This window comes from Lissotriton vulgaris, chromosome 6 (genome assembly GCF_964263255.1).
Source record: "Lissotriton vulgaris chromosome 6, aLisVul1.2, whole genome shotgun sequence".
Classification (NCBI taxonomy): domain Eukaryota; kingdom Metazoa; phylum Chordata; class Amphibia; order Caudata; family Salamandridae; genus Lissotriton; species Lissotriton vulgaris.
Genome location: NC_141694.1, coordinates 899,423,648 through 899,444,867, shown reverse-complemented (window position 1 = coordinate 899,444,867; position 21,220 = coordinate 899,423,648). Strand labels below are relative to the sequence as shown.

General features: G+C 44.4%; 1 protein-coding gene across 1 annotated transcript in view; it reads left to right on the top strand.

Annotated features, from left to right (window-relative positions):
- The window catches only part of LOC147708131 (two pore calcium channel protein 1-like), a 531,957-nt gene that overhangs the window by 389,329 nt on the left and 121,408 nt on the right, over window positions 1-21,220 (top strand). Inside the window, exon 12 of the mRNA XM_086926891.1 lies at window positions 19,463-19,527. Coding sequence (XP_086783017.1) covers window positions 19,463-19,527 — 65 coding nt within the window. The remainder of the gene's footprint in view (window positions 1-19,462; window positions 19,528-21,220) is intronic.

The following is a 21,220-nucleotide window of genomic DNA, read 5'->3' as shown; positions in this document are numbered from 1 at the left end:
CCATGACTCCAAAACCAGAGTTGTGGGCCTGTAACATTTTCCAAACTTATGTTTGATAAGAAAGCAAACTCTTTTTTTAATTGTTTGAGGCCAGGTGTTACTAGGAACATCTTGAAACTCAAGACTATAATGGCAGATTTCAAAATCTCCATGTTTTGTAATTGTTGGGAACTGCAGTACAGAGAACTGTTACTGAATGAAATGAAATGAATGAAAGTGAAATGAATGAAATGAATGGAATGAATGAAATGAAATGAAAGAAATGAAAAAGGATTTATAAAGCGCATGGCTGCCTGAGAGCGTCCCAGCGCTGAGAGTGCAATGGAAAACTGAGGGGAGGCGAGGGGGTGAAGGGAATGAATTTTAAAATTATTGTGGGAAAAGATATGTCTTCAGAAGCTTACGAAACTTCATATAGTTCGGTTCAATTCGCATCCGGGATGGCAGAGAATTCCACAGGGTTGCTGCCGTGACCGAAAAACGTCGCCCTCCAGTGCGGGCCTTCTTGACTCTATGAACAGTGGCCAAGTTGCCTTGAGATGAGCGCAGGGACCTGGAAGTTTTATAGGGGTAGAGTATTGTCCCTAGCATTGGGGGCCCTTTACCCTGCAAGGATCTGTGAGTGATACATAGAGCCTTAAATTTGATCCTTTCCCGGACAGGCAACCAGTGAAGAGCTTTAAGCGCTGGTTTTGCTGATGCTCTCCGGGCGGTGCCTGTCAACAGCCTCGCTGCTGCGTTTTGGGTTCGCTGAAGGATGTTAATAGTGGATTCAGGCGCAGCCATGAAAAGGGCGTTGCTGTAGTCCAATCTGGATAAGATGAGACCTTGAATGAGCAATTTTTGGGACTGTGTCGGGAGTAGGAGGAGAATCTTCCGGGCTGAGCGAAGTAGGCCCACACAGGTACCAGCCGTCTTTTTGGCCTGAGTTTTCAAAGAGAGGTCTTGCTCCAACCAGAACCCTAAGCTTTTGAGTTCTTTCTTAGGTTGTGGGAGAGCTCCTAGACACATTGGCCATATGGAGGTGGGAAGGGATGTTATTCGATGACCCAGAAGCATAAGCTCTGTTTTTGTGGCATTTAATTTAAGTCTCGAGTCACACATCCAATTATAGATTCCTGCAAGACAATCATGCAGATTTCTAAGTTTATCTTTTTCCAGTGAGAATGAGACAACCATTTGGGTGTCGTCAGCGTATGTGACAGCTTTGATCCCAAAGGGAGTGACAACATCCTCCAGGGGGGGCCATATAAATGTTAAATAATGTAGGGCTCAATGAAGAGCACTGAGGAACCCCACACTGGAGGGGGAAAGACTTGGATCGCACATTCGCTTCACAAACCTGGAAGGTTCTGTCCTTTAGGAAGGATGTGGGCCAACATAATGCAGTGTCTCTCACCCCTAGATTGAGGAGTCGCTGGATCAGGATCCCGTGGTCTACAGTGTCAAATGCAGCGCTTAGATCCAGGAGGATCAGCAAAGCCGATCCTCCTGAATCTAAGATGCACCTGGCCTCTTCGACCACTGTCAGAAGGGCGGTCTCGGTCCCCTGACCCGGGCGAAACCCTGTTTGCGAGGGGCGAAGCAGATTGTTAGTTTCTAGGAAGGCCGAGAGTTGTTGATTTACGGCCTTCTCTGCGATCTTACTCAAGCCTGGCAAAAGAGAGATTGGTCGAAGGTTTGCAAAATCTTGGGGGTCAAGTCCTGGTTTCTTCTGCAGAGCTTTAACTACTGCATGTTTCCAACTAGGAGGAACCACTCCTTGGTTCAATGAGGTATTGATAAGGTCAGTGGCCAGAGGCGAGATGGTAGGTCCCACCTGCTGAAGAATGTGAATAGGGGCTGGGTCGTTCGGGGATCCACTTTTCATGCCTATTAGAGCATTCAGGAAGTCTTCATTGGATATCTGGTTAAACAGGTCCAGAGTGGGGCCAATAGTTGCGGCAATTGGAGCCGCAAGGGCATTGCTTTCAGCTTTTGGCGGAAGGGATTGTAAAATGTTTGTTATTTTGCTCTCAAAGAAAGCTGCTACTTGGTTGCATCTAGTGACCGTGGATTCCTGCATCAAAGGGGGACTGGTAATTTTAAGTAACTCTTTTACTATTTTATAGGTCTCCCGAGACGAGTTGGAGGCAGATCTAATTTTCTCTTCGAAGAAAGAGGCTTGGGCTATTTTCCGAGCTGACTTATAGGTCCTCATGGCTATTTTATATTTCTCTTTATTGAGGGGGTCCCAGTCTTTTCTCCATCTACGCTCCTGAGTTTTGCAGATTTTTCCTAAGTTTCTCAGTTCTTGTGAGTACCAAGGGGATTTAAAGATTTTACTTTTTTTCTTCAAATATTTCTTGGGTGCTACTGAATCAAGGGTGGTGGTTAGCCACTTGGTGAAGTTTGCGTCTGCTTTCACGGGGTCAGGGTCCGCGAGAGGGGCAGATTGTTCTAATTCCCGAGTCCAGTTCTCAAATGAGAGTTTGGACCATATTCTCTCCTGGGTGCGAAGTACCTGAACTTGGGAAACGTCTAAATTGGTTTGCCATGTGAACGGGATGAGAGAGTGCTCAGTCCATGGTAGTGGTAGTGGGGGTGAGATTTCTATTTTAGAGATGTTAGAGAAAATTGGGTCTAAAAGATGTCCTTTAACATGCGTCGCCTCAGAGTTTTTTAGAGAAAGGTCGAACGCCTTTAATTCTGATATAAGGTTGCCGGCAATTTTATCAGCGAGATCATCAAAGTGAAGATTTAGATCTCCTAGTAAAATAAAATTGGGTGTAGCGGTACAGGAGGTAATTGTGGTCTCTAACAGTGAGCCTACGAATTCTCCTAGGCTTCCGGGCGGGCGGTATATAAGCATACCTGAAAGAGATTTGTTTGGCGTAATTTGAAGGTAGAAATGGACGCTTTCGCAGTCTGCAATTCCTCCCTCTTGTATTCGACATGTTAGATTATCTCTGTAAACTATGGCTAAGCCACCTCCTTTTCCCTGGGTTCTGTTATGGAACTGTATTAAAAAACCATGGGGTAACATGTTAACAATATCTGCCTCGGAATTAGAGGTCAGCCATGTTTCCGTGAGGAATAGTATGTCCAGGTTTGTATCTTGAACCAGCAAGTTGATTTCTGTACAATGTTTAGGTATAGATCTGCAGTTAAGCAGGGCCAGGCTTAGAGTCTTTGGTGTCTGGCGATTAACTTTCCAAATAGGATCACCCTGGGGAGATGGTGGTGGTAAAGGGGGAGTGATTATAGCACTGAATTGTAGGAGTTCATCTCGTGTGTATTTAATCCGAGGATCAGATGAAATGGGCATAGTGTCTGCATCTCAAGGACATATTGTTGGTAGTATGGAGGATTTTCAAACTCTTGCACACCATTGGAAAGGTTTAAATGCTTCCTATTGCTGTATCATTCCATGTTCAAGTACTTTTTGTCCTTTTTATACACATCGGTACACTCCTAGCTGCAAAAGAGATCCAGTGCGAGGGAGGATAACAGGACATTTGCTGTGTTTTCCTTTTTTGCAGATAGACTGCACTTATGCTGCACATAGGACATCCCACTGGGGCCGATAGATGGATGTGGCACTTATACGCCTGGGGCCAGGTTGACCCACATTGTGCCAAACACTTGCTTTAAGAGTTGAAAGCCTACTTTGCCCTCAGCAACAGCTCAGTGGAATCCAATAACTCCCTATGGCTGGCGGAGAAGACAGGCCTCCATGGTAAGGCCAGGGCATTCCTCCACAGACAAAAACAGGTCAGACTCCAAAGCAACTCTGACCTCGAAACACAATCCCTGTCTCTCAAACGCAGATACCGGTGACTAGGGGATGAACATTCCCTACGACAGTTGGAGTACTGCGTATCCACAATCCACCAACTGTGCCTGGAGGAAGTGCTGTACCTGGAGGTAGTGCTGTACCTGGAATAAGTGCTGTGCCTGGTGGCAGTGCTGGATGGCCTCCATTAGGCTGGTCTATGAATGGGGGGACAAATCTGGGATACGTCTTTATTGGCTGGAAACCCGGGAGACAGACTCTAGAGGATTTCTGCGATCCCTGATAAATCCAGGAAGCCTCTCCGCGGGAAACATCCGTTACAACGCGGATGTTTCAACGCGGTGCTGTTACGACGCGTCCGTAACAACGCAAGTCGTTACCACGACTTGCGCTGGAGGGCGCTAGAAGATTAAAAATAGTAAATTTACTATTCCAACACCTTCCCTAGTGTCCACGGGGACTGGTGTTAGAATAGTAAATTATACTATTCGATATCCGCGCCCCCAACGGGGACGCGTTGTAACAGCACGGGTTGTGACGGTACGCGTTGTACCGTCACCCATCCCCTCTCCGCACTTCCACTGGGATTGCTGCGGTCTTTGCTTTCTACTACAGCAAACTACATGCTCAACAAAGCCATTCCACGTACAAAGACACTCATCTCCTGATGATTGCAAACATTCCCCTTGAGACACTAACAGTAGCAAGCAGATTAACCCTTGATCAGCCCTTGACAAAGGAGATCCCTGATGCTATCAATAGCCTGCAACCAGGCAAAATGCCAGGGCCTGACAGTCTTCTGATCAAATACTACACATAATTCAAGTCAACCCTGTGCCCCATCTTCTGAACTTCTACTGAGAGGTCGTATTGACTGGGTATTTCCCCCTCGACCTCGATCTAGCTATTGTAATCCTTCATAAACCAGGGGGCGTCCCCCTGCACCTGGTTCACCCTACTGCCCGACTTTGCTCGTCAACACCCAAGTTAAAATATTTGCAAAAGTTCTTCCTAACCGTCTCCCATTGGTGCTGCCACTTGTCCATCCAGACCAATGTGACTTTATGCTCCTTTGCGGTACCGGCCACTTTGTCCTGGCACATCAATTGTGACTCAAAGATCCAGCGGGACTCATGCTCTTGGTCCTTGAAAAAGCATTTAGCTCCGATGATTGGGGGTTCTTGCTTCACGTTTTTTCCAGATGGGTTTTAGACCCCGTTTCCTGTCCAATGTCAAGGTGCTGTATGCCCAACCTCGAGCGCAAGCCAGGGTAATGGCCTAATCTTGCCTCTCTTCCAGATCAGGACGAGCCCAGACAAGGGTGTTCGCTCTTGCCATTTCTTTTTGCATTGGTGATTGAACCATTGGCAGTTTGGGTACTGTACTGGAGCTACTGGTGTGGGGGTGGGCAGCAGGAGGACATCATTGCACTCAAGCCTATGACTACTGCTATTCCTCTACCAACCCCACCTAACTGGACCCTGTATCATCCTGATGCTTCATCTGTACGGTGAGCCTCCAGACTTATGGTTAGTTGGAGTAAGTCACTTGTGGTTCCCCTGCAGGGGGCGGAGAGGTGATTGACTGGTAGATCTGCCTCTGTATCCGCAAACACAGCTTTCAGTACAGGGGGATGTCCATTGAGCTGGAGCATGGGCTTACCTTGAGTTTCAACCTCATGCCACTGCTACACAGGGCCAGTTGAGACATGACTTGATGGACTCATCTACCCCTCAAAGTTCTGGGCCAGATAGCACTCTTAAAATGATCACTTTGCCGAAACTACAATATGTCCTACAGATCTTTCCCCTATTCATTCCTCACTCCTAGTGTGAATTTCTGTCAAAAGCATTATACTTCTTCCTATGGGCAAACAAGGACCCAAAGATAGCATTTCATAACTGTGTTCAATCCCCTTATGATAGCGGAATGGCAATGGCCACTGTTCTCCTACATTATTGGGCCTCACAGATTCAAGTAATTAACACCTGGATGTTTGGGGGTGCCAACAACCCCGCATTCCACCTTGAAGTCTCCCTACTAGACCGCCAGTGCTTCCTCGTTTTCCTGAATCACGACCTGCCTTCCACATTCCATCATGGAGGCCACAAGGGTTACTATCCTGATCTGGTGGCGGGCCTTCCACTGGATTCACAGGGAATATTAAACCTATGTAAGAAACTCCTCTGTAGCAGGGTCCCTTAGGTTGCCAGTCTAAAGGTGTTTGAACGTTGGTAACTCTGCGGCATCTCGAGAATCGGTGATGTCTGATCTGAGACACAGATGAAAACCTTTCAGGCCCTCCAGGGGGAATTTTATTTACACAAGACCAAATTCTATTAATATTTATGGGTGCACCGTGCGCTGATGGTGTACAAACCGCAGCGGATCAATCCACTGGATAAAATCCCCTTGAATCTTAGTTTCTCCTTTCGTACCTTTATAGGTCTTTAGTCATTAATGCCCCAGACTCCTTCACTGCCCTCTGGGCAAAATGTTAGAACTGGATTTGGCCCCCTGAATGATAGTGGCTGGAGGGATGCCAGGATGGCCTCTCGTGAGCTGGTCATCCCCTTGTGCCTACACCTTGTTCAGTTAAAATTCCTACACTTCTCTTATTTTACCCCACTAGTGGTTATGAAGAATAGACATAACGTTAAACTCTTGTGCCTGAGGTGCAAGTTTCAACTGTGATTTTTTTTCTCCCACATGGCTTGGTCCTGTCTGGCCATTGAGCGATACTGGTTGGTAATTTTTAGCACACTATCCGGAATCATAGAATCATATAGAGGCCAGTGGAATGCTACACCCTAGTCATGCTGTTGGACATCTTGGAGGATGTTGGGTGCGCTGGGGGGGGGGGGGGTGCATAGGCAGGATGATTGCCAAACAAAATATTGCACAATGTTGTTAGTCCTCAAAGCTGCTGACATTGGTCGTATGGCACTCACTCGATGCACTGGTGCACCAAGTTAGAAGAACTCATCTACCCTCAACCCCCACAGTCTTACCCTGCAAACATGGGAAGATCTGGGGATGTGGTGGTTGTTGTACAACCTGGATGGGGACTGAATAAACATGCTTTGTTCTGTACTTCCTACATATTCGCTGAGGCTCTGTACTGGGTACTGTGTATTATCCTATTTGCTTAATGCACAAATCAATAACATTTTGATTATTAAAAAAACCCACCATAAATGAATTCCCCTGAAACATGCATATGCTGAATGGTTGATCAACCTTTCTCTTGATTTTTCACTACTACACAGTGATAAAGATAATCACAACGGTTTAACTTTGAAACTTCATCACTCAATTTCCCTTCAACTACCTTTCCTAATTTATTATCTCATTGACTTTTTACTTAGAAGTACCTTGACAATACAGTATATACATCCCAGACAGCGATGTATGAAAAGAATATATTGCACAAACATGGGTAGTGCTCAAGCTAAGTCTTCTCTAATCCTTCACAGAAAGTCTTGGTAATATTTCTATGAAAACATTCATAAGCCCATTCAACTATGCATATCTCCTTATCCAGTGTAACAACTGATCTCAGCTTTATTATATAATGCTACTCTCATATGAACCCCAGGATCTGACTGTAAAATCTAATTAGATGTAAGAATTTCTGAATTGTTTGTTGCAAACAAAGGCGCTGGTTGAACCTGGCACAACCTTAATTTCATCCCCAAATAATAAACAATTCATTAGTAGGCCTTGGGATCACCTTAGGAGTTTAAACCATGTTTTGCCGTCAATATTGTTATATTGCACAGCTGAGAAGGTGAAGTTGTTTATTTTTCCTGAATGTTACACCCACAATCCATTTGTTACCCCTGACTATACCTTTATTTGTACCTTAACCATGTGTTCTACTGCGCACACTGCCTCCAATTACAATGTAATTACAGTAAAAATGCATTCCTGCCCAATGGTTTACGTGTGGATAGTTGTCACTGCTTTGTGCACTGAACGTATGAGTATGTGAGACCTTGTGGCACTGACAGGGATATGATGTTACCTATTGTGGTCATTACATGGATTGGAATCCGTGGAATGACATGACATTAACTTCTACTACTAATGAAATGTATTTCAGCGTGAGCAACCAGATGTAACTATTGTGTTTTGCATAGGGAATGATTTCCTGATGTTGCTTTATCATTCAAAACAAAAGGCACCTTTGGAATGTTGATGCATCTACTCCCCCACACAGCCCTGGCTACTTTATTTTGATCTGTGACTGTTTGTCTGCACCCTTCTATATATTTTTTGGTAGATACATTCAGTGTCACTCTACAAAGAGAGCAAGGTTTGCAGATGATCTCTTGCTGGTTTCCCATAGCCATAGATCCTTAATGCTAAAGAGACCATCATTCTCTTTTTTGCTAGTTTAATGAGCAAGATGAAATCTATGTTCCTATTAATTGTGACTCAGCATCTTTACAAAATGGACGTGCAGTGAAAGAAGCCATCCAATACCAGCCACTGAAGATGCATCATCTTAGGCTGGTGATATAATTCATATGTATGATCTTTCTCTTTGGATACATGTAGGAAAAGAAAACATAGGCTTTAGAGGCTCATGTGTTGGTACCAAACTTTTGATATCCCAACCTACATGCTGGACCTTTAATACAAAAGCAAACTAAGACCCGTTCCTTCTGAGGCATACCAGGTCTTCACTTCACCACTCAAAATGACCCACACGTTTCTGAGTTCATCTAAGATGCAAAAAGATTTGGGAGAACTGGGAACACTGCTTGTGACATAAATTTTCTCTAGACTCTCTTATGATGTGAGCAAAAGCAAGCTCACTATGTTGATCTTGACCTAGCTTTGTTGCTGTTAAAGTCTAGGTTTTGCTTATTCAGTAGAAAAGCAGAGTCCTGTCCTTTATTAAATGTGCAGCAAACAAACAAATGTGACACACAAAATGAAAACAAATGGACACTTCTCAAAAGGCCCTATTTGTTGTTTGATACCAACTTCACTTTTCACCTACCACTTTCAGACAGTTCCTTCTTTGACCCTCCCTTCGCCCCTGCCAGATGTGTGGTACTGCTTTCAACTTTATCCTAGTGTCCAGTATTGTATCTCCCTGCAACTTACTTTAGACCCTCAACATCTGACAGTGCTGATTCAGTTGATTATAAATGCTTCCTCAAATCCTAAATCCTTAAAGAAATCCCCATTAGCTGAGTAAAGCACGCACCCAACTTCACCCGTACCTATCTCGATCAGATCCACAGCAACCATTCTCCACACTTCTTTTTCTCCCAAACTTTATTAAGTGTTTCATAAAGGAATGCTCATACATAATAGTGACAATGTACATCAAATGATCCATAATAATCATCACAAGTGACATCCACATAATACAAATAACAAGTAATTAAACACCACATCATTGGGCAGCTTTGCCATCACTTCGCTGAGTTCTAGCTTTTCCCCATTTCATAAATTAATGATCTCAGAGTGATTCCCCAAATCTTCAAGCGCATTATAATTCGCCATAATCATTTTCATTCTATTCTCCTCTGCATTCCAGTACTTCTTTCTCCCATTAAATTATTTTTGGGGGCTATAAATAGAACTATTCAGTAGCAAGTCAGCTTTATGCCAGGATCAATCCCAGGGATCAAAATGTATGCCTCAATTTGGAGTCAATGTGAAACAGTTGTCTTCATCTGCAGCTGAACAGTCTTTTATAATTTGTCACCTACCATTTGCCAGTATTCTAATAACCCGAGAGAGCCCAGGGTCATAAGGAGAAAATCTGCTCGCCCGTTCTATATTTAGGGCACGTTGGGGGTCTAGTCAGGTTAACCCTATGCAACCTCATCAGGACCAGATAAGTACGGTGGACAAAGCTGGAATTCATCAACTTAAACCTGGCATTGCTAGATATGGTTTGGAACTGAATACAGGTCGAATCCCCCTCTTTGTCAGTTAGTGGTGTTTAAATCGGAGTCCCATCCCTGCTGGGCAATAATAGGCTGCTTTGATTTATCTTTTTTCAGCATATTATACAAATGTGATACATCATGGGCCACGTGTCCCAAGTGAAGAAATGTATTCATAAGAGCAGACGCCGAAGACTCATCAGGAAATACTATCCAGACTTATTTCTTAGCTGTGTTTGCCAGTTTAGCAGAGTGCAAACATTGTCCCTGGCCCACTCCAAAGCATTCTTCACAGTTCTTATTTCCACCTCATGCAATCTTTTCAACACTGACCTTCAGTCAATTTTCATCTCTCTATACCTTTACTCGTAGAGCCCTTCTCTGATCTTGGGTATTGTGCCGCTTGCAACCTCAACAACTTTCTCACTTTTCACAGCGCAAATAAACTTTCTTCAGAGCACCTAGTAACCTAGTAACCTTTGAATTGACTTGCATATTTGACATCTTCACCTCACACTTCTTGAAACCTGTAATGTCCACACTCACCACCCACTCACCATAGTCTCTTCTTTGAATAACCATGACACGCTCATCACACCATGTCATATTTAGCTTTTTCTTCTCCACAATTCGTATTGTTTTCCACTAACCAGGCTTCTGTTCACAATTCCACTTAGGCAAACCATTCCACTAACCCCCCCACTAACTTCACCAAGCTCTTGTCCTTTTCTCCACAACTTTGCAGAACTCTTTCTCATACTTTGAACTACTAACTATCCCTGACCACACTTGCAAATTATTAGACCCCTACCAATCATACATTGGCACTCAACTCTGTGTTTCTCATGCCTGACCTCTGTTTGAACACTCCCTTCCATGTGGCATGTGCAAAGCCGCTGTCATGTCATTACTAAGTGAACCACACTAGACTTGAATCCTCCACCAGCTACTGCCCTGTCTTTCAGCTTCCCTATATCTATAAGACAAATAACAACTAATGTTCCACAACTTCACAACCTATCTTTGAGTTTTGAATCAAATTACCCGTCCCCATTTTAATTTCTTTTATTTTTTTTTATTTTTTGGTAAACCTTTATTGTACTTAAAGCAGTTACAATCACGGGCAAGCAAATCAGTGAAGCCATAGCATGCAACATTCCGCCTTCCAATTGCCCTATTGTAGCTCAGGATAATGACCGTACCATAACGATACCAGGATGAAAGAGGTTTCTTTTTAAAAGTTTCTAGAGATTACAGGATCAATGCCAAGCGATCGTTACAGGACCTACGGCTGGCCATCAAAATGTGTAAAGGCAACCAGCATAACAATTAAAGTGGGAGTGAAGGGCGAAGTAAACAATACAAAGTAGCCATCAATACAATCACTATACGTGATAAAACAATGCCCCACCCCACAAAAACTGAGTACATTACAGAAACCCTGTGGAACGATAATGCAGAAAAAGAATAAAGAAAAAGGGCCATAGAACCAAGGAGGAAACCAGAAAATAGAAAGAACCAACCCCCCACCCCGCACCCCTGCAGAAGGCCATGGCCTACCCCCCCAGCAGTGTGCCCGTCGCCCTAAATAGGAGACCCGAAATATAGTAAGACAAAAGAGAAAGAAAGTGGAGGAGGAGAGAGAATTATTATACTGGCCCCCAGCCACCCACCCATCCGAACCCCGGCCCTTCAAATCGGCACCCGGGCGACCATCATTTCAATCAACAGAAGGCATGTCCCACATAGTCACCAGGAAATCAAACTCCAGCAATCCAGGACACGACCTCAACCCTGTCCCGTGCGATCTAATGCACCAACGGAGTCCAGCCGCAGTCGACCCATTCCCATAACGAATATTGCGAGGGAACGGAGCCTCAAGTCTAGCCCAGACTGCAGTCCACACACAAGGAGGCGACATATCCGAATACAAACACAATCATCAGCATGGCAGTCCAACGATCTCAATACCGCTCTGAAGCGTATCTTCCAGGTCACATGCACAATATCCGGGAGGGAGAGGAGAAACAAAATGTCCGACAGTGTCTGAGACATCACTAGGGTCTTCAGGAGCATAGCGTAGAACGATACTGCCACCTCTGGATCCAGTGTTAGTCCTACCGAACAGTCCGAACATCCGGAAGCCTGCGCACCAGTTACCACACGAACCGGGACCTCCGGTGTTGCAATGTTCACAGGGGCAGCCATCGCGCTCCTCACAGGTACAGAACCAGGCAGGTCATCGTGAGCCTGAAGACTGTCTGGTACCGAAAGTCTCGAGGTAGACACCATGGCATCCAATTTATTCCCCAATGCTTGGGCGCCATGTTCCAGGGTGGAGTGTAGGGCACTAAGAGCCGCTAGAAGGTCCCGACACGTTAATCCAACTCCATGTGCCAACACTTCCACGCTCCTCATTTCCATGCACTCCCCTCCTTGCTGCAAGCCAGCACTTCGGGTGTTACACTCCACATCATCGATTTGGTCAGCAAGCCGCTCCACTAACGTGTGGGACCGAGCCTCAAACAAAGGCGTATCAGGCTCCATAATACTGCAGCAATTCTGTAAGGGCAGCATCAATAAATGCCTAATTGGCAGCATCAATAAATGCCTAATTGGCAGCATCCGATGCGAGCCATCCGTGAAAGGGAGCAGTTCATGCGAAAATTCGGGAGCAGCCCGCCAAAAGCGGGCCGGGCGGCCAACAGCGTCCGATCGGCTCACTTGCAATTAGGCGCATAATTATACAATCCCTCGAAATTACTACGCCGAGCATACTCCGATCCGCACCGCTAGTTGTTCTAGCCGTCCTCAGCAAGAAGCAAGCCGATCATCTCGTTTCTCCAGCTGACTGACTCCTCCCCCGCACGGGTGACCGCTGTTGTTCACTGAGTGCCCGGCCCCTTCTTTAACGCACAGTCCCGGTTCCAACGCCAGTGTAGGCCGCAAGATGCGAATGGATGTTTCTCCGGGTGTATGGATGGGAGAGACCTCGGGATCAAGCGACCTGTGACCGGGCGTCCTCACCGACGCGGGAGCGTGAAATAGGTACAGGATTAGTTACAGGATATCCACACGGTAGGAGAAGGGCCGCGGAGCCGAGGTCTTAGGCGGCCATCACAGTCGCTGCCTTGGCTCCTCCCCCCCATTTTAATTTCTTGATTCGCATTCTGTTTGTCATCTCAGTGATATTAGATGCTGCCGATTACAATACACAACTCTAAACACATCTCATGCATGGCCCTAATTGGTTCGCCACTTTTCCCAGAAACTATTCTTTCACTGTTTCTTGGTGTGGCTTTTCCTCACCAACAGCTGCTGGATACAAAGTCCACCCATTTTCTCTAGCTTAACTGCCAGAGGAACGAGCAACTCCTTCCTGTAGCCACAATGCCACCAATGTCAAATACGTGGAAGTAGCAAATCTCTCTGAGAAGGATTACAAAATGGTGAATAAGCCTAAAAATATTGAGATCAAGAACAGGATGAAGCAGAACAATCTCCATGAATGAAGTAATCACTAGACATTAAGCTGCACTGCACGGCGTGCAGAATGGGCCAAGGACAAAGAGCTGCAGGGAAATGTCAACTTAAGGACTCAAAGTAAACGAATAAAGGAAGGCACAAAAGTGGTAAGCAACTGGCTAATATCCCATTGAAAGTGGAGCTGAATGTATTGCACACAGGTTCCTTTTTGTTCAGTCTCCCTACATCGAGGGAAATGGTGTGTACCATTGATATCCGGCACAGAGGCAGCCAGTGTGGTTAAGGGCGATAGAATACTGCTAGTGGGTAGGAGTTCCTGGTGTGTTAAGGGTAGGCCTTCTGAACCTGAACACCTGCCTCATTTTCTCATAAGAAAGCTGCTTACACAACTTTGCCCTAAGTACTCATAGCAGTAGGTTTGCTCAGTGCGAGAGGCACCACTAGTTGCTGGTCCCCAGAAGACAATAGAATGGAAGCAAAGACTTAAAAAGGTAGATTTCTCAAGATACAGGCGACAGACGCACAATTCCTGGGTGAACAGAAGAGAACAAAAGCTCATGGGGGACACACAATAAGCCTTCTGCCCCATCAAGAGTTGCAAGAAGCTCTGCTCAACATCAACTCTCTTACAAATGGACTTTCTTCAAAGCCTTTAGTCCCTTCGCCCTGTGTAATTCCTCCTGCAGCTTTTGTTTCAACCCATAAGCTGACAATGGTCCATGCTTCTCCTTTCCAACCCTCTCCTCACCTTCATATTTTGAAATGCCTCATGAAAATGCACCATCCATTCTACTGCTGTCTCCGCTAATGCCGAGCTCCTCCAAGAGTGAGATACTCTCCTCCACTAACCACTTGACACAATGAACTCTCTCAGACTGCATCTTCTTTCACCCCCCACCTTTTTCTATAAACGTTTACTTTAAAAGACCCACTCCCATTTCCCATTCCACATGGGAAAAGGTTGAGCAACCCACGATCGTTGCAGTAGTCTCCTATGTAGCCTAATGGAAGATGCATTTGCAGCTCTAATAATGTTATACTTCCAACCCTCTTCAACTTCCCTTTAATGCCACCCACTTTCAATAAAGACCCCAGGTTGGATGGCTATGTGTTGTATATCTGGCATTATACTCATCACTCACCCATATTTGTATGTTTATTTTGCTATTATAGTGCATACTTCAAGAAGCAATTGCTGGTACGTGCCGAAGCATTGATTTGGAAAGCCTAGCTACATGATGACTGTTAGACAGAGAGTGATTTCAGCTTATTTCATGTAAATGAGTATGTCTGACAACGGTTACATAGTTGAGCTCATAAGTTACATAGTTCCTGTTACATTGTTACTTTGTTTATATAGTTGTGGATGCATAATTACTTAAGTTACATAGAGAGATAGTGATTAGTGTCTGTGGTGCCATTAAAGGGGAAGCCTAGTTATCATAACAGTGAGAGTAAACGTCATACAGGCGAGGCATAAGGCATAGATATTATATATTATAAAGTGTAAAGGTGATGCATTTATGACAGCAAATGTGGAAGAAGTAAGCCAGGCATGAGAATTGCTTAAATATTGGGCTCAGAAGAGGGGGGGCTTGAGTCTTGATCTGAATTGCATCTGTAATTGGAAGGGGAGAACTTGCTTGAGCAGGTTTTTCCCGAGACAGGGTGCTTCCATTGACCTTTACTTTTGACAATTCATGGGGCTTTGCCCACATTCCTCACCAACTAGCTCTTTTGCTCCACCCTTTCCAGTACCCTGCAATTTGCCAATCACATTGAACTTACCCCCTGAAATCCCTCTGTGCCCCGTTTAGATTCCAGCAGACAAAAACAATGTGTTTGGCCAATGTAAAGCAAAGCAGAAGATCGTCTCCAATATTCTTGCAACTAGAAAAAGTACTCCTACAACTGAAGTTTCAATCAATTTATGTACGGTTAAATAACATCAGCCTTATCCCACAACTAGATTGTACCACTGTTTTATATAAGAAAAAACATCTGGCTCATTGAACGGAAATCACAAAGCCCACTCATCCGTGCAGGTTGCGAGTGGTAAATTGCAGACCCTGCTGCCACCAATAAAGAGGGATTCACAACTATATGGAGGGATTCAAAAAGATGACCACAACATGATCAACAATTAGACAGCTAAAACCAAGGATTAACAAAGATATTTTGTTAAAAGATTCCGATCCCTGGAAGAAGGTAGACACTTTATTCCGGTCCTAATGCTATAATACCAACAGAAGCATATGCCTGACATTAAATGTCCATTACGGAACCCAGAGGAATACAAAGCTGGCATTAGGCCATGCTATAATACACCAGTCCTGAGGAGACCTTAAAATAACATGAGGTCGAAACGCATCGACATTTGACATGACAAGGGAACTGGATACAGGAATAAACAGACGCGGTCTGTCTTTTTACAAACTTACGGGTAGCGTCTAGCTGAAATAATTTTTTCACCTTGTTATGTTGACACACACAGTGATACTGAAAAATATAAATGATTGCAACACGCAGGGAATTGTGAAATATTGGACTGATAAGTTTCCCCATAACTTTCCACCCCTTGGTGAATTAATAAGACTGGGCCATGAGTTTTTATTAATCGACTGTTTCATTAAGAAATGTCATGTTTATGTACCATACACACACACTATGTTCACTTTAAATGGATTTTGCACCACCTGGTGCGCTATGGTTGATTGAGGTCACACATTGTTCATGCATTGCTGCCATAAAAAGTTTTTTGATTGTTGTCCAATGTGCTCTGCTTTTTTTCCATAATGAATTTATTTTTTCTAAAGTAAAATCAGTTGTACAATCTAGTTGTGAGAAACCCTGATAATTTATTTGAGCTACCCTCTTTCCTTTACACCAATTCTCCTCTTCCCGATCATCCATCCACACTTTATTTAAGCTGCACTAATTTAAGACCGCTATCACGAACACATGATTTGTTATGACAAATAATGTGTAACGCAATACACTTACCATTTCTCAACAATCACTGTTAGTGCCACCTCTTTTTGTGTGACTGTTAATGATGTCTGGTACTAGTTTCTATCTTGTCTCCACTAAGCACACCTTACCTGCAAAGTATTTCGGATTTGACCCATTGTCTTACAAAACTTGTTTATGGTAAGTAATTACTGTTTTTGCCAATGGCCCTTGTTTTCTTTCAAGTTGACATGTTTTTGCTCTTGCCTAGAGACCTCTTTATTTGGTTAGCCAGCTTCTTGTTAAGAACTTTTGGTCAGCATTTGTCACACAATGATCTTTCCATTTGTCCACTCATCACAGTATACAACATGGAGCGAGTGGTCAGCCGCCTTAGCCATTGGCTCTCATTCACTGTGAGTGACTGCATTTTGCCTGATCACAAGGACACTTCTGCATACAAATAAGGTCACTTCAGTGCCTGTACTGATGTGCCAACATTTTACTTTGCTAGTGTTTTTTCTTTTTATTCTTTAATTTTTGTATTATTTATTCATCCTTGTGTGTTTAAACTATGAGTTCAGGTTACAGCAATTCCAGATCATTAGTACCTTTAAGCTTTATATTGTCCTGTTTTTTTTTAGAGTTTTATATAGAGTGAACTAGACCCGAAGATATCAGGTATCAGAGCACTTCACATTAACACGTCAAGTCAAGTCAAGTCAAGTCAAAAGATTTGTATAGCGCGCTACATACCCAGAGGGTCTCAAGGCGCTTGTAGAAGGGTGAGGAGTTACTTGTCGAATATCCACGTTTTGAGTTGCTTTCTGAATGCTAGGTGGTTCTGAGTAAGGCGAAGGTGAGTGGGAAGTGAGTTCCAAGTTTTAGCTGCTAGGTAGGAGAAGGATCTACCTCCCATGGTGGTTTTGTTGATGCGAGGTACATTGGCAAGGGCTTGGTTGGAGGACCGTAGCTGGCGGGAGGGGGTGTAGAAGGATAGTCGTGTGTTGAGGCATTCGGGTCCGATTTCGTAGAGTGCTTTGTGTGCGTGGGTTAGGAGCCGGAAAGTGATCCTCTTATTGACGGGGAGCCAGTGGAGGTTTTTCAGGTGATCAGAGATGTGTTCTTTACGCGGGATGTCTAGTATGAGCCTGGCTGAGGCGTTCTGGATGCGTTGTAGTTTTTTCTGGAGTTTTGCGGTGGTGCCGGCGTATAGGGTGTTTCCGTAGTCCAGTCGGCTCGTGACCAGAGCGTGGGTGACTGTTTTTCTAGTTTCGGTAGGGATCCAGCGAAATGTTTTTTTGAGCATGCGAAGAATGTTGAAGCAAGATGAAGTAACGGCGTTGACTTGTCTGTTCATCGAGAGTGAGGAATCCAGGATGACGCCCAGGTTCCGTGCGTGGTCCGTCGGGGTGGGTGCTTTTCCAAGGGCCTCTGGCCACCAAGAGTCGTCCCAGGCGGAGGGGGAGGTACCTAAGATGAGGACTTCTGTTTTGTCTGAGTTCAGTTTCAGACGGCTGTGCTTCATCCATTCGGCTACTTCTTTCATTCCTTCGTGTAGGTTGGTTTTGGCCGTGTTCGGGTCTCTGGTGAGTGATAGGATCAGTTGAGTGTCGTCGGCGTAGGAGATGATGTTGAGGTTGTGTTGGCGTGCGATGGCCGCGAGGGGGCTCATGTAAACGTTGAAGAGGGTGGGACTGAGTGAGGACCCTTGAGGTACGCCGCAGATGACTTCAGTGGCCTCTGACTTGAATGGTGGGAGGCGGACTCTCTGGGTTCTTCCGGAGAGGAACGAGGTGATCCATTCCAGGGCTTTTCCTTGGATTCCGATGTTTTTGAGGCGCTGTAGAAGGGTGCTATGGCAGACTGTGTCGAAGGCTGCGGAGAGGTCGAGGAGGATGAGGGCGACTGTGTCTCCATTGTCCAGTAGAGTTCGAATGTCGTCTGTTGCTGCGATGAGGGCGGTTTCGGTGCTGTGCTTGGCTCGGAAGCCGGACTGTGAGGAGTCGAGGGATTTGTTGGTTTCGAGGAATGCGGCGAGCTGGTTGTTGACAGCTTTCTCGATGACTTTGGCTGGGAATGGAAGGAGTGAGATAGGGCGATAGTTTTTGAGTTCGGTGGGGTCAGCTGTGGGTTTCTTCAGGAGGGCGCTGAGTTCGGCATGTTTCCAGCTTTCCGGGAAGGTTGCGGAGTTGAGGGAGCAGTTGATGACGTCTCGGAGGTGCGGTGCAATAATGGAGTCTGCTTTGTTAAAGATGTGGTGAGGGCAGGGGTCTGTGGGGGATCCTGAATGGATAGAGTTCATCAGATGGATGGTGTCCTCAGTGGAAATTGGCTTCCAGTCATTGAGGATGTTCAGGGGGGGTGGGGGTCCTGCAGGGGATTGGGAGGGTTGGTCTTCTGGTTGGTTGTCGAAGCTGTTGTGGATGTCTGCAATTTTGTTGTGGAAGAATGAGGCTAGGGAGTCGCAGAGGGCTTGAGAGGGGGTGATGTCGTTGGAGTTGGCTGAGGGGTTGGTAAATTCCTTGACGATGTTGAATAGTTCCTTGCTGTTGTGGGCGTTGTTATCTAGACGGTCCTTGAAGGCTGCTTTCTTGGCATTTCGGATTAGTTGGTGGTGAATGCGGGTGGCGTTTTTGAAGGCGTCCTTGGTGCTGGCGGTTGGGTCTTTTTTCCAGGCCTTCTCGAGGGAGCGACAGAGTTTCTTGGATTTCTTAAGATCAACGTTGAACCAGGAGGCCTTCTTGCTGCCTAGTTTGATTTGTCGTTTTTTCAGTGGTGCTAGGATGTCGGCGCTGTTGGATAACCATTGGGTGAGGTTGGTGGCTGCTTGGTCTGGGTTTGAGGAGTGGGCGGGGGGCTTTTGAAGAAGCGATGAGGAGATCTGGTCGATGGTGATTTTGTTCCAGTTTCTTTGCAGAGTGGGTTGGGGGTGGTTGTTGGATGTGGGCTTGTTGTAGGCTTGATGTGGCCTGTTTCGGTACACACAAGGACACATTCAGTGTGTTAGGCACGGTTGGTTTGCCCAGAATCACAGGATGTTGAGCGTCGTTGCCGAGACTTGAACCCAGTTCCCCAGCTTCGAGGTGGAGGTGGTGTGCTGTATTTTTTTCATTTATATTTTTATTTTTGTGACATATGCTTCCAATAAATAAAATTAACCTAGGCAACACCTTACCAAGGTCATTCCAACCGGCTTTGCGATTGCTTATTTAAAGATGTAAGAATCTATGGATTCATAAATAGTTATTGTAAGCTATGGTGATATCTGCTTTCACTGTGATTGTTAATTTTGTGCAACTTCAGTTCCTTATATTTTAACACTCTTTAATTTATACAGGTTTGATACTTCAATCATTATCGCTGCTTTGATTGTCACTATAGTAAATACAGCACTGAAAACAGGTAAATTCTGGAAAAGATACTAATTTATATTTTACAGTGTACTATTTGTTATTGCTGTTCAGAAGGTGACATTTTATATTGTACACTGACTTGTGGCTACTTTCCAAACTTCTACATAGTTTGGGACAATTTGGGATCCTGGTCTCTGTTTTCAGGACATATTGTATCAAGAGCTCAATTTATAAACATGCTTAGATTGAAAAGAGCACTTTTTTAAATTAATGCATGTTTATCAACAATTACAGCTCATGTTTTTATGTTGAGAATTGGTTCCAAAATGATACTCCTGCTGCAACTCTCCCTATTGTCAACCAAACCTGCCACTCTCTATTTGTATGCTGACCTTTACTTGTTATCTCTCCTCTACAGTGGGTAATGATGTAGAAGTTGTTGTACCAAATTATGTGTTCTGTTGCAGTACTTGGGTTGTGTACTTCTCTCTAACCTCAGGTGAAAGGCGTGGCTAAGATGAGAACCAACTCCACTTATCCTTCTGATTGTTTGCGGTCTATAGCTCCAATTCTTTAGCAGTGGAAATGTTTTATGAAAAGTCTCTTCACACGCTGCCCTGCTGCTTAAACGAAACCAGGGCAACCATTAAACTCCAGTACCAAAACCCTCATGAATTCAAGCTTCACTACTGAGTATCTTTTAAAACGTTAAACAGATATGAACTTACTAATCGTGAAAGTATTGTGAGAAAACAAAGCGCACAACAATGGAAATCCATAAACATTCTATGATACTGCACAGACAGAAAACAGATTGCAAGGTTAGTAAACATGAATACTTTTTTTTTTTTTTTAAAGATAATCCATAGCGAAGCAGACCAAATACAAAGTAGAATAAACAATCATTGTAAGGAAATGCTCAGTTACAGTGCAATCCAGTTATGGGTAATAAAAAGATGCTCTTATAAAAAAAATATGGGATAATGTACCCCCCCCCCCCCTCCCCCGCTGTACATGTAAGGGAATTGCAAGTCACTGAGGAGTTCCATGACTATATGGAGGTACAAGGTCGAAGTTCCAGTTTTTTTTATAAAGTTATGGAACTCTGAGATGGCTTGCAATAGCCTTTTAATGCATGGGATCTGGAATCTTTGTATAATCGTCAGTCTCCAATTTCTTTATAATTGGCAACTTTTGACGTGCCCAGTCGCTGGTTGTAACAAAAAATATCAGAACTCGACTATTATAAGTTATTGTAGTAAAGTTCTGATGTCCTAAGGCCTGCTGCAAGCAGCGGAGGTCAAGGTTAGGTCAGGTCACTGAGCGTAATGGAAACAGCTGTTTAAAGCAATGAAAACGGAAGCTGCTTTTCTTCTGCTATATTTTTCTAGCTTACGATAACAAGCGGAGAGAACATGTTTGTTTCGCACTCCTTAGATCGAGAAAAGCTATAATCTTACTGCATGTTACTACACTTTCCTAGCTACCGCAGCATTTTTTTATTTTAAAAACAGACTTGTATCGAGGTGTTTCTAATGTCTGTTTGCAACAAATCTTACTAGGTTTTTGATGGATTTAATTTTGCATTAGTAGTTTAATTTTTATTCTTCACGTATGCAAACATGCTCTCTCTGTCATATGAAGGAGCTATACATCAAGGTTTTGAGTGGTTTGTTGGAGAGGTGGCGGTGTGACCATGTATTATACGGGATAAAGTACTCGCTGGTGTACATGCTAAGGAT